Source organism: Colossoma macropomum, unplaced genomic scaffold (assembly GCF_904425465.1).
Source record: "Colossoma macropomum unplaced genomic scaffold, Colossoma_macropomum, whole genome shotgun sequence".
NCBI classification, from domain to species: domain Eukaryota; kingdom Metazoa; phylum Chordata; class Actinopteri; order Characiformes; family Serrasalmidae; genus Colossoma; species Colossoma macropomum.
In genome coordinates, this window is record NW_023494798.1 from 21644443 (window position 1) to 21657697 (window position 13255).

Here is a 13255-nt window from a genome sequence, read left to right on the forward strand (position 1 = left end):
CTTTGTTTGTGTGGTGAAATCATTTGTTTGAAATGACGTGTGATATGATCATATGATCATGTGATGCGTTATCAGAGTTTTGATTGGTTGTTTCTTGAAACTTGTTTCACAAAGTTGAGGCACTTCTAACTGTTGTGGCTGAATTTGAAATGAGTTGCAGGAGACTTTACATCATGCAACTCAAGTACAGTGTAGTTTCCTGATTTCTGGCTGCTAACGGTCCAGTTCTGAAATGAAAGCTTAGCTTTCCTATGACGGTTTTTAAAAGCCACTGTGGCATGATTTTCCACTTTTCCCCTTTACTTTTACAGTGATTCTTGATTATCTGTACGTTGGTAAATGAGAGAATGGGACTGACTGTGGTGGTGGGGGGGGGGTGGATGCAGGCGTGTGTGTGTGTGTATTTGTGTGTGACCCTCAGTCATGATTGTTCTTTTGCCATCTGGTATGAAGAGTCTCAGCTGTGCTGGAGGAACTCTTAATCTCACTCCTTAATCTCAGGATTGGCTCCCATCTCTCAGATTAAACACAACAGCCGTTGCCAGAAAGCTGCCAGTGAAGAGAGAATGCAGTCTAATTCACCAATTTACTAAATTCACCCATGTATAGTCATGTTTATGTAAAGTCCTTAAGTGCTGATTAATAGATGATTCCTGATCCCCTTAACCCCCCCACTGTCTGTCTCTCTCTCGTGTTCTCTCTTATTCTTTATCTCTCTCTCTCTGATGCCTCATCTTTCTCTCTCGTGCTCTTTCTCTCTGTTTCTCTCAAGCTTTCTCTGTCTCCCTCCCTCTGTCTCCCCTTTCTGCCCTCTCTCTCTCTCTCTCTCTCTCTCTCTCTCTCTATCTCTCCCCCTCTGCCTCTTTCTTTCTCTCTCACTCATCATTAAAATGCTAATGTATTTCTTACTTTCTCACCTCTGCAGTGACAGAGATCCCATCACAGTCTATGTACGCCTGAAGTCACTTACGTTATTCTCTCTCTGAATGTTTTTAATGATTAACGGAGATATAAAGATGAACTACTTTTGCTGACGGATGTGTTAGATCTGATTTTGGAGAGTCACTGTTGGAATTCACAGCTTTGTGTACTGATAATTGCCTCGTTAACTTGGTGCCAGTGCTCATGTATATGACCTCTATAGAGAGGAAACACAGCGTGCATCACATATTCCATGAATATTCATTAATGCTGCTTTAGTAGTTGTGTACCTGGTTGAACACATTACATATATAACATGAATATTCATGAATGCCATGCTTTGGCAATTTTGTACATGTTAAGCTATCTTGTACTTGAACTCTGTGACCTCTAACATATCTGCAAATGAATCTCTTAGTACATAAGAGTGTGCTTACTTATGCTGGTCGTATGTGAAAATGTGTACATACTCTTTGTGTGTGTGTGTGTGTGTGTGTGTGCGCGCAGTCAGCAGATTGCCCTTCAGTAGGGGAGCAGTGCATTGATTTCCAGCCCAAAGTCCAATCACATAAATCTAGCAAGACTTGAGACACCAGCCCTATTAACCAGGCACACTGCTTCAGGATTAATGAGCCAATTCTCTCTCTTATGCACACACACACACACACACACACACACACATCTTTATAAACACTGACAGACAGACAAGACTGCACAGACCTACATGTTCAGAATGACACTGTCAGTCTGCTGTTTAAGGTTAACATTTAGACTTTATGAAAATAGGCTTTGTTCTGTTCTCTTGCAGAAACAAGAGAGGATCGTACCAAGAGGCTATTCAGACACTACACTGTGGGCTCCTACGACAACTTTACCTCTTACAGGTAGGTCGACATAAGTGTGTGTGTGCATGCTGTGCATGTAGAGATGGCGCCAGTCCAATATTCAGCATCCGTCTCAGGGCAATAGCAACAGAAAATGCTGGGTGTCAAAGTCTGGGGAAGAAATAACAGATCCAATTCTGTAGCATGTCTAGTCTGAAATATCACCGAATTGTTTGTATGAATCTCAGTTTCGAAGATGTTGAGACAGTATGTGAAATGCAAATAAAAGCAGAAAGAATCCACTTTGACCTGTATTTGAAAAAAAAACAGTACAAAGACATTTACTGTTTTGCCTTTTTTACAAATTTACTAATCACTGCTTTTTATATACATTTAACATACTGTCCCAACTTTTGTGGAATAAGTTTTTTAAGCAAATAAAGTAGTTCACATGACTACAGTAACGTTAACATATCAATAATGATTAGCCAGGCTGTGTATAATGCTAGAATTACTAAGAATTCCTTTATTGATAATAGTCTAATTTTGCACACATTTGCACTGAAAGTGGTCTTCCTTTTCACGTGAAAGTGTTTAACTGAAAAATGAAAGCAGTAGTTTTGTATAAACCATGTTGTCTGTATTTCTTTGAGCTCAGTGTGTTTGAGCAGTTTTTAATAAGTGATTCCATGAAAAATAGCGTATTTTAAAACTGATTAGTTTTAAATCAGTAGTAGTCAGACATTAATCAAGGTTTCAGTATCTGTAATTTAAAAGTGTTAATGTGCCGTCTGTACCTGCGTGCATTGTATACAAGTCAACTGAGACTGATGTGGATTTCAGTGGTGAAACTCTGTCCCTGGCTTTAGTAAGCTTTTTCTGCCATCTAGAGGCCAGATAGGGCTAATACATGAGCTGAACATGCTCTTTAAATTCATCATTTGACATTTTTGTTATCTTATTTGTGTTATCTTGATCTATCACTGTATTACTAAACTTCACATCTTATTCTTATGATAGCTGTCCAGTCATATGGCAGCTGCCACTCTGAGACAGGCATTATGTTGTCATTGTCATGTGAAAACCTCATAACTCATTTTTTTCAGTTTTTATTATTTTTTATAGCATTTGAAAACACCAGCTGACCTTTTACTGTCAGGACATTTCATGAGTAATGGACCAATGTAACTCCTGTTACGCTAATATACATCGTGAAAACGTTTTTGCTTCTCATGTAAAGCTACGGTTTCTGAGATTTTTAGGTAAGACTTTTCTTGAACCCTGCCACATAACATTGACATAATCATGCCATAAATGCTATGATGGAATTTGTCAATTAATATAGCAGTAATTTTGTTAAATAATATAAACAGTTATTGTCATGACAGATGACAAACATTATGACATTATTGTTTTTAAGTGTCATCAAGTTGATTCTGACTCCTGACTACTATACAGAAAGTGTTTCTCCAGAATATCCTGTCTTCTGTTTGGGTCTTCAAGCTTCTGAATGGCTGGTTCATGATTCCTCTGATTGCATCCAACCATCTTATTGCTGGTCATCCTCTTCCTCTTTTACCTTCAACTGTTCCAAGCATAATAGTCCACTTTTCCAATGAATTGGTTCTTCTCATGTCTAAAATAAGAGCGTTTCCGTTTGTTTATATGGGCTTCGAATGAGAAGTAAGGCTTAATTTGGTCAAAAATCCATTCTTGTGTTTTCTTTGCCATCCACAGCACTCTCAAAAGTCTTCGCCAACACCATAGTTTAATGGCATCAATACTTTTCTTGGATTGCTTGTTTATTGTCCAGCTTTCACATCTACAGAGAATCACAGAGGAGACCGTAGTCTGGACAGTTCAGATCTTTATTTGAATTTGAAGATTTTTCAAGTTCCTTCATCCTTGTTCTGCTAAGTGCCAATCCGTGACACATTTCTTGGCTCCTCTGTTTATAATTGACCTGAGTAGGCAAAAGCTGACCACCACTTCCACATCTTCTCCATCAATGTTGAAGTTAGCAATCTCTCCTTGTGTCATAACCTTAGTCTTCTTCATAGTAAGCTGTCCCGTGTTTTCACTCTGTTCTTTAACCTTATTTTTCCATATTCTTCCATATTTTCTGCATATCATCTGCATGCACCAATCTTGAATCCTTGATCATCTTCCTCCAGCCCTGCACCTCTGATTATATGTTCTGAATACAGGTTGAACATGTATGTTGACAGTGTGCATCCTTTTACAATGTGGAACCAGTCTGTTTGTCCTTTTTCTGTCATGACTGTTATTTGAATTATGACATATCATGGCAAGTCATGACAGCATTAGACATCTGCAATGACCTGTTTATGGCGTGGTTACGTCAATGTTTTGTACAAAAAGTGCGAAATAAGCAACCTTTCTTGGTTTGCTGGGCGAGACAGGGAAGGAGTGATTTGGACTTAAATGTGGAGAAGACAGAGGGATGGAGTGATTTAGGCATAGGTGAAGAGAGTGAGAGAGGATTAATTACTGGAGCCTCTCTGTCAAACTGAGCATCCCCACGCCATCCGTCTTCCTTCACTCTCTCTGCCCAACAACAGCAAACAAGAAACAGCAAACGAGGCTGCTAGCAAGCTGAGCTTAAGGGCCGCCACTCCCTCCTCACTGTAAGTCACATGCTTCATGCAGTCTGTCGCAGTGACATGGCTTTACATTGATTTACTCACTACAACAGAGCACAGAAGCCCCTGCGAGTTTTAGCATCTCTTAAATAACTGAAACTTCATGCTGTGCAGAGAGATTCTACAGGGTCCCCCTAGTCATGTCCTCAGGGGTGGAGTTGGTGCTGGCTAAGTGGTAGAGTGGTGTAGCCAAGTGCTGAAAGCTAAAATGAAAGGTATTGACACCAGGGGGGATTACAGTAGAGAGCATGAGTGCTGTCTGACTATGAAACATTAAAGGGGAGGGCCTCCACTTGCTTATGTGAAAGTAGGGGATTGGGATTGAGCCTGGGAGATATCTCAAAAAAAAATTGTTGCATTATTGGTTGTATCCCCTTTCCCTCCAGCCCCCTGTAAACATAGCTTAGACCTTTTTCTATGCTGTCTTTCACATATGTGCTTTTTAGCATTAACTGATTCCATGAAAATCTTAAGTAAAAATCACGTATGATATAATACAATACTGAAAAGCACTAAAATACTCAAAACATGTCAATAATAAACCATTTTACCTCTCAATTTGAAATTTGTCACTGTAAACATATGCAGTTGTGAGATCCTGATGGTGAGAGTTCATGACTTCCTTCTCTTTAAATGATGCACAAAAAAGTGACTTGTGTGCAAACATCTCCCCCTTGTGGAGAAGCTACAAACTGCAAATTATGCTTGAATGAGTTCCAAAGTTCCGTCCACATGCTTCACATTTTAAACAAAACACAGGTGTTTCCCATCTTTATAGTTGAGGTGCTTGGGAATTCTGCTATGCCTGTGGGATGCCATGTAATCATCTGAATCGTCAGGATGCTTTACCTCTACGAAAAATCCTTAAACTTTTCATCACACTGTATTTTTGGGAAATCTGCAGCGGAAACAGTGGAAAATTTGCTATAACTTAGCCAAGATGCTTTATAATGTCCCATAAAAATCTATTGTGTCAACAGTAAAATGGAAAAAGATGTCACACGTATGTATTATTTAATATTATTTATCAGTCTGTTTAAAATTAAATTAGTCCTCTCTAGTTCACCTTTGAAACATCGTCAGCAGTTATTTGGTAGTATCACTGATATCTAATCAGCGTTACCCAATATTAGTGCTAATTGCCGATATTTATGTGTAAATCTCTGCTCTTTTGTCAGTCATACTTCACTGAGAAAAGACTTTTAGTTTAAGTAAATAAAATGTCAGTATAAATAAAAGTGCAATAAAAATAAAACAAAATAAAAATGCAATAAAATTGAAAAAAAAAATCATATCTCATTCCAGTTTTATTAAGATAACTAATACAGAGAGCCCCCTTTTGTGTGCCTTAAGTACCTTTATGCTCTAGTGATCATAAATAAATAATAAATCTGATTGTATTTCCTATCTGAATATAAAATTCACAATTAAACTTTTTTTTTGCTTTAGATGAGCTTTTAGCCTAAAATAAGTTATATTAACCTGAGTCTTCTGAGTAGTATGGAGGTCTGCCAGCTGAACCCAGCTTAGAATACTAATGAAAGGAGCAAAATATGAGAGAAAACAGGAGTGAGTTGCACATAAAGCAGACACACTCATAAACACATGTGTCTAAGTGGCACCTGCATCAATAGTATTGATTAAATTATCCATGGCATTTTAGTGTCCATATCACTGTCTCAGTGAAGAGAATATGTTGACTGGCTCCTGCAATAGCTAGTCTTTAAGTGGGACTTGTCTGCTAGTTCAGTTAGAACTAGTTTGCTCACTGGCTGTTGGTTCAGATGTTGTATAAGCAGTGATGCCATTTTTCTAAGAAATTTAGTGCAAAAATAAATGTCTCCTTCCAGTAATGTTGTGTTCTTTTCAGACTGGTGGGTTAAAGCTGACTCACTCTACTGCTCTGTTCCGTGCAGTGTTCTGCCGTGTTGTTGAAGCAAGGACCAAAGGCTAGAGCAGTGCAAAAATGCCTTCTTGTGAACGAATAAACTAAAGCAACGGAGGTTGAAAAACCTTCGCCACAAATATCAGTGCTAATATATAAGAACCAGGTATAAGTATATTTTCACTGTCAGAACAAAACCTTTTTGTTTCCAAGACAGGGAAAAATGTTCTGAGCCTACAATGTAAGTTAATGTAATGAGATTTTTTTTTCAAACCAATTTTGGACCATTGCTATTGGTCCATTCATCATGTATTTTTCACCCAGGGTAAAGGCCAGCTTGCATTTTCAAAACTGTATTAAAAAATGGAAATATAAGGTACTGATCTGATCTGGTGACAAGGATATATGTTGTTTTCCAGTACTGTGCAAAATCCAGAGACTACCCTTAATTTATATAGTTTTTAGTCAGAACAGACATTAAGCACAAGGAAGTGTTTCTCTAAAAATTAGATATATAAATATAAAATAAATAATAGTGAAATAGTCCTCTTGCATAAGGAAGGGGAAAGTCAGATGAGAACAAGTGAAAAACAGGATTTTCCCTGTATTGGAGATTTTTTGTTTTTTTAATATAAATTAATTGATACAATAGGACTCACTTAAGAACCGTGCAAGGCCTGCTAGACCACCAAAACAGCCAGATACAATTTTTTCAGCTCTGAGTGAGAAGAAAAAATCCACTCTTGCTTCAGATCTAAAAAATCCACAGGTGTTTCTGTCCATCAGCACTGTGGGTCTGAAAGGATGTGTACCTGTCTAAAAAAGCTGTTAAAGAAGAAAACTGTAAATCAAACAAAAAAGCTGCTGGTGTTTTCAAGACAGTGGACTGGCCCGCTCAGAGCCCAGGACAGAGCATCATTGAGCATCGATGTGTTCGGCTTGCTTGAATAATAAGTAACGGGGAATGCTAAACCAGCTTCTAAGACTGAACTTTGAAGGTGTGAAAAATATCCCTGTAGGTTTCTTTAAAAAACTGAAAGCAAGTATCCAAAATAGAGGCAAAGAGTGGACACACTAAATACCGAAACACATACTATATTACGTTTTTGAGGCTTCTGTTTAATTTTCTGATAAATGTGTTTTCTGCTTTTTCCTGACATTGAAAAATGAATACTTGTACTTAATGGCTGTTTTGACTGCAAATTAAATAAACAAAGGGTGATCTCTGATGTTTTCACTGTGCTGTGTAACAGTACGTGAGTCAGGCCGTAGCTCAGAGCAGCCCAAATGCAGCAGTGATGCATTAACCAGGCTGCTGTTTGAGAGAGTTTTCCTGTGATTGAGGAGGAATGCATTACACTCTGTCTCTTCATCCGGCCAAATCTTAAGCCTCCTCCTAAAAATGCTAATGCTAATATGCTGCAAATGAAAAGGGCTGGTCAGCATTATGCAAATGAGATCATGCTAACTGGTTCCCTTACATTTTTCTTCAATGTTAGCCACATTAGCTTTTATGTCTGAAGTATTCCTTAAAGCTCTTGTTAAGCAAAATTAAATTTGCCATGCTTCTTAAGCTCACAAGATATTTTGAAATGAAGTTTGAAAAGATGAGAAAATCCCAAACAACACAGCAGTAATCCTGAAAGGTTATCTCAGCTCGGCTATATTCATATAAACCACCGCTTCTCTTCACAGGACTCTGTGGGTAGCTGATTTTTATTACATTCCCAATAGATTCAGTATTACAGATAAGATCAACCATTTCGGCGCCGATGTCTACCAGTGTCTGAAAGTCTATGAATAAAATGGATCCGTTTTACAAAAAGCACTCTAAATTGAATATCGCTCTGTCTCTAATCTGTGGGTTATGGTCACGGCCTAGCCGTAAAATGGCTCTCGGAAGGGGAAGTGAGCTGAGGCCCAAGTGTGAGCTCACTCGTCACGGGAGGCTTATCTGGTCTCCTGTAGGATATCGCGCCTCAGTCTCGTTAACCCGAGGCACTAATGCAGTAGAATCATCTGTAATTGATCTAATTGATTCTTCACTGCCCAATTATGTTCTTGTCACTCCTAATGCATCAGTGATGAACACCCCAGAGAGAGAGAGAGAGAGAGAAAGCGAGAGAGAGAGTGCATTATTATAATTCTCCATGACAAAGACAGCAGTCAGGCTGTGATCACTGCGATACCTTACTCAGCACTCGTGCTGTGCCGTGACTCGCAGGCGGAGCTTTTAATGACACCGCTGTGTTGTACAGCTATATCTGCACTAGCTGTTTCACAGACAGTAAACAGGGACTTTAGCTTTGCCTCCGTATTGCTTCTTTATGTACAGTTAAAGGCCCTGTATCCTGTAGTTTTCGTAAATTTCATTGTTTTCCCTGAGGTCCAACCTTGGCCCTGGAGATCTACCTTCCTGTGGAGTCTAGATCCAACCATAGTCTGCCATAACTGCTCCAGCTAATTAGCTTCTCCGGAAGTTCTTGATTGGCTGGATTAGGTGCATTAGTGGTAGGCAGGCATGTTAGATGCAGGTGGAACTAAACTGCTTTAACCCCATAAAATCCTAAGGCTTATTATTCAGTAACTACAGGGATTTCAATGCAAACTGGTGGAGCTATTCTTAGTTATAGGAGTGTGTAATAAACCTATCTGTGGGCGCTGGCCATTTAAGGGTCAAAGCAGGTCTCCAGAAGTAGGGTTGATGACCACTGCCTTATCACTTCAATGTGAATGAATGGGACTGAACCACTTTAGGCTGTATAGGCAGATATAAGTAAATGTATTGTATTTTTGTGATATCACAAAACATTATGAATGACATCATGAATTCAGAATGGGCTGTTTTTACAGCTTGTATGGACTGGTTAGTGAACATTTTGCAACTTTAACAGTGTTTACACATTGCATAATCCTGCAACAGACATTCAGTAAAATTAGTAATTAAAATATTCAAAAAAAAAGAGATTTTAATTACCAACACATTTACCACTATGAACTCAGGCACACAAATACTAGCTTCTCACGAGTAGCACACAGCTGCAGCTCTGCGCACCGGACTCAGTGTGGACTCCTTGTGATTTGGCACAGCTTGCAAGACTCTCACAGTGCCAGGTAACAGTATCACTTTTAACTTCAGGTGCTTCCAAATACGTTTCCAGATTGCTAGCTAGCAATCAGGCTCTCTGTTGCGTTTATTACAGAGAATAAACAAGCATTCTGGCTAGCTAGATGTTAAACTGCACCAGCTGTTAAAGCAGACTATGCTCTGGTGTGAAGTGGTTTTGAGCAGCTTAAAAAGCTTTTATGCAATAGTGCAAAAAATAATAATAGTAATTAACCAAACAATTAGAATAAAAGAAGTTATTTTCTTATCACTTATTGAAAAGAAACATGTCTCTTTTTCACTTCCATAGTTATATTCTTAGTTAGTGAAAGAATCTTTAAATATTTGATATAATATCCGATAGAATATTAAAAAATGAAATTATTTGGTAGTTGCAGCCCAAATACTACATCAGCCTCTTTTATTTCCATGATATAGCCTCTGTAATGAAATGGTACTTCGTATCAGTGGTTCTCAAACCACGGGTCTCTTCACGGCCCCCCAAAAGGTACATACATACATACATACATCATCTAAACCGCTTATCCTTCTGGGTCGCGGTGGGGTGCTGGAGCCTATCCCAGCTGTCATTGGGCGGAAGGCAGGATACACCCTGGACAGGTCGCCAGTCCATCGCAGGGCACCCAAAAGGTACATATTTTTGGAAAGCCTTCTGACCACTTTTGTGAAACAAACAAGTTTATTTAGAAACAGCTTATGCAGATTACAATAGAGAAAATGGTAAATATAATATCAATGGTATGTTTTATGAATATGTAGGAAAGTCCTTATCTACGTCATCAGATTATACTTTTAGAAATATTTAGAACAGACAGGGTGTTTTGAAATGGCTCATGTAAATAGGATAGTCCCTGCCAATATCAGTTTCATAAAGGGCAGTGACTGGTGGTAGGTGGGTTGTAATAGGGTTATTTGTGTGATGTGAGAGGTTGCTCATGTTTGTACGATGACAGAGTCTGTGCTCATATGAGTGAGTAAGAGCTAAGAACAGAATTGCCACGGCTGTTTGCGCTAATGAATCCAGCTATAGCCGTCTCCACACAACCAGACAGATGGCTGCCGATGGAGTTTAGGGGCGGGGGCTTTGTGTGGGTGGGTGTGTGTGTGTGTGTGTCTGTTGGAGGAGCAGGGGAGTGGGAGGAAGAGACCACCCTTGCAATTCTCTCTCTCTCTTTCTCTGTCTGTCTCTCATCAGGCTGAACTCTAAGGCAGCTCACACTGTGTCCTGTTTTCAGTGGACAGCAGTCTTTAACCTCAGCTTTGCTCACTGTTAGTGAGAGAGAGAGGTGAATGCCGTCATATTTCTGCTCCTCTTTTTAATAGCGTAAAAGGGATGATATTAGCATTTTGTCCAATCTCTTAATGCAGTAATGGAGCCAGCTGTGGAGTAGTGCAGTGGGACTGAAACTCCCACCTGGGCATTTTTTATCTCATTCTCTTTCTCCCCAACACAGCTTTTATCCTGATTGGCTTGTCAGCAGAAGAAGGGGAGGGCTGCTTTTTTTTTATTACAGTTTCTTCTTAATTTTTGGTTCTGGCAAGTCAGGCAGGGTACCTACAGAGTGTACGCACCCTGGCCTACTCATCCTGGACAGCCAGGGCACTCCTGTGTGGGCATGGTGCTGGATACTGATCTGGGTGCCCTCTTCTCTCTCCTACCCAGTGATTACATCATTGAAGAGAAGGATGCCGTGCTTCAGAAGAAAGAGAATGAAGGTTTTGGCTTTGTCCTGCGAGGAGCAAAAGGTAAGCCTGACTGTTTGCTGTGCAGATTCTACAGCTGCAGAACTGCTCATCAACCATTCATCGAGGTACTACTGCCTTACAGTCGCTGGCCTGAATGACTGCTCCAGTCACGTAGCAGTAGAGGAACAATGCAGTTACAGCCTCATTCAGAGTAGACACTGTAGAATGGAGCTCTGAGTAGAACTGACCCTGGAAACCACCAGCACCTATTCTGTGATAGAGTGAAGATCAGTCATTGCAGACTGCTTTTGGTTATTTTCACTGACAGGTGTAGTATATCTACATGTGCTCAAGAACTAGTAGAAGGCCAGTACTGCTGTGCTGGCCATGTCCATAGAGCACCCAGTTGAATGTTAACGAATTATTCATTTTGCAATAATTCACTTCCTGCTGTCGTAATATATTATTGTCCCGAATTTGTATAATACAGTGCTTTGCACATTGCATTTGAAATCAGATTGTCAAAGGTTCAGTAGTTTTATATATAACCATAAAGGACTTGGCTAACTGTCTTATTGAACCATGAGTTTATGTACAACACATGGTGTTTGTGTCAGTTGCTGACATCTCTCTACATGAAGACCAAATAAGTGTCAGTGCCAATAAAGCAGGCCGTAATGAGGGGGAAATGAAAAAGAATCAACCAGAGACACCTCCAGTATGCCAAAATCAACTATTGACTTTATTGTTGAGAGCAAAAGCTCAGCAGTAGCAAACAGTCTGGGAGACTATACCATAGTAGTGTAGCAAAGAACAATGTCAGTCATGAAGGAAAGCTGTTTATCCAATCACTATGTAGGATGTAGACATTAATGTGTCAAAGACATCCACATGGAAAAGAATGACCTCAGAAGGTTTAGCACAAGACTGGCAAGATTCAAGGACAGAAAGCTTAAGTTACATTGTGGCATTGGCATGTGTGACTGTCAGTGGACTTTACCTAGCCATATGGTGCTTGATCTAACAGCAGGACAATCATCCAAAACATACTACAAATGAAACAGTGTTTTAGGGGAGAAATTACCTGACTTGAATCTTTCTGAGCAGCATTACACTAAACAAGCAGAAACTGAAAAGAGCTGCATTACAGACCTGAGAGAGCATCACCAAGAAAGATACCCAGCTCCTTTTGTGGTATTTAGGTTGCATATTTGATTATAAAGGAATTACAAACAAGTACTAAGCATGTGAACTTTATTTGAGGTTATGGTAATGTGTTTAACTTATTTATAGTTGCCTGAAATGGGCTAGGTATAAAAAGGCTGCTGGAGTTTTCAAACACTCTTTCCACTTGCTGTCTACTCTATTAGACACTCCTACCTTGTTGGTCCTTCATCAGTGGTCACAGGTGTGTAAGCTGTGGTTTGTAATTTGTAATTTTAGCACTACAAAGTGCACCTATATGGTAAGCAGAAGTGATAAAAAGGACAGTGTGTAGATACAAGGAGGTGTACTTAATGAAGTAGTTGGTTGGTGTGTAAAAGTAAAAAGTAAATGTTTAACAGATACAGTTGAGTCAGCCCATCCTTTTTATTGTTTGTTTTTAGCTTTAAACTAACTTAGCTGGGTACAAACTGATCACACTTAACGTAACCCAGAGATCACCCTCTTCAACAAACTCTTAAATATTTGTAAAATTCAAATAGACATAATGCCAGGATAAGCAGGGCTGGAATGTAGTGACATTCAGAATACAGAAATTGAGTATCAGTGTTCAGTCCATTTTAAATTTTGAAAAGGCAGTATGCAGAATACAGTTAGTTTTAAAATGTTACTTTTGGAATACTTACCCACTAAATTGAAATATGCTAGTTAGACAAACTATAAAAAAGAATTCAACAAAAGGCTACTTTGCAAACACTGAAGTTTCTGCTAAAGCCTGAGTAGACTGATAAATCAATGATCCAGATATTTATCCCAGTGTTATTGAGCTTTTTAGAGGGATGATTAGGCTGAACGGTCTCCTCAGTAGTGGACATGTTCACAAGTGATGAGCTTTGATGAGATTTTGTTACTTGAATCTGGCACATTGTTTGCTTAGTTTATGAGACAGGTGGCAATCTTGCTCAGGATTGTGAGAACAGTAGTG

The 13255-nt window shown here is 39.3% G+C and overlaps 1 protein-coding gene across 1 annotated transcript in view; it reads left to right on the forward strand.

Moving 5' to 3' along the window:
• Positions 1-13255, forward strand: part of shank3a (SH3 and multiple ankyrin repeat domains 3a) — a 378305-nt gene that overhangs the window by 334370 nt on the left and 30680 nt on the right. Inside the window, exons 16-17 of the mRNA XM_036585771.1 lie at positions 1730-1805; positions 11084-11166. Of these exons, the coding sequence (XP_036441664.1) occupies positions 1730-1805; positions 11084-11166 (159 nt within the window). The remainder of the gene's footprint in view (positions 1-1729; positions 1806-11083; positions 11167-13255) is intronic.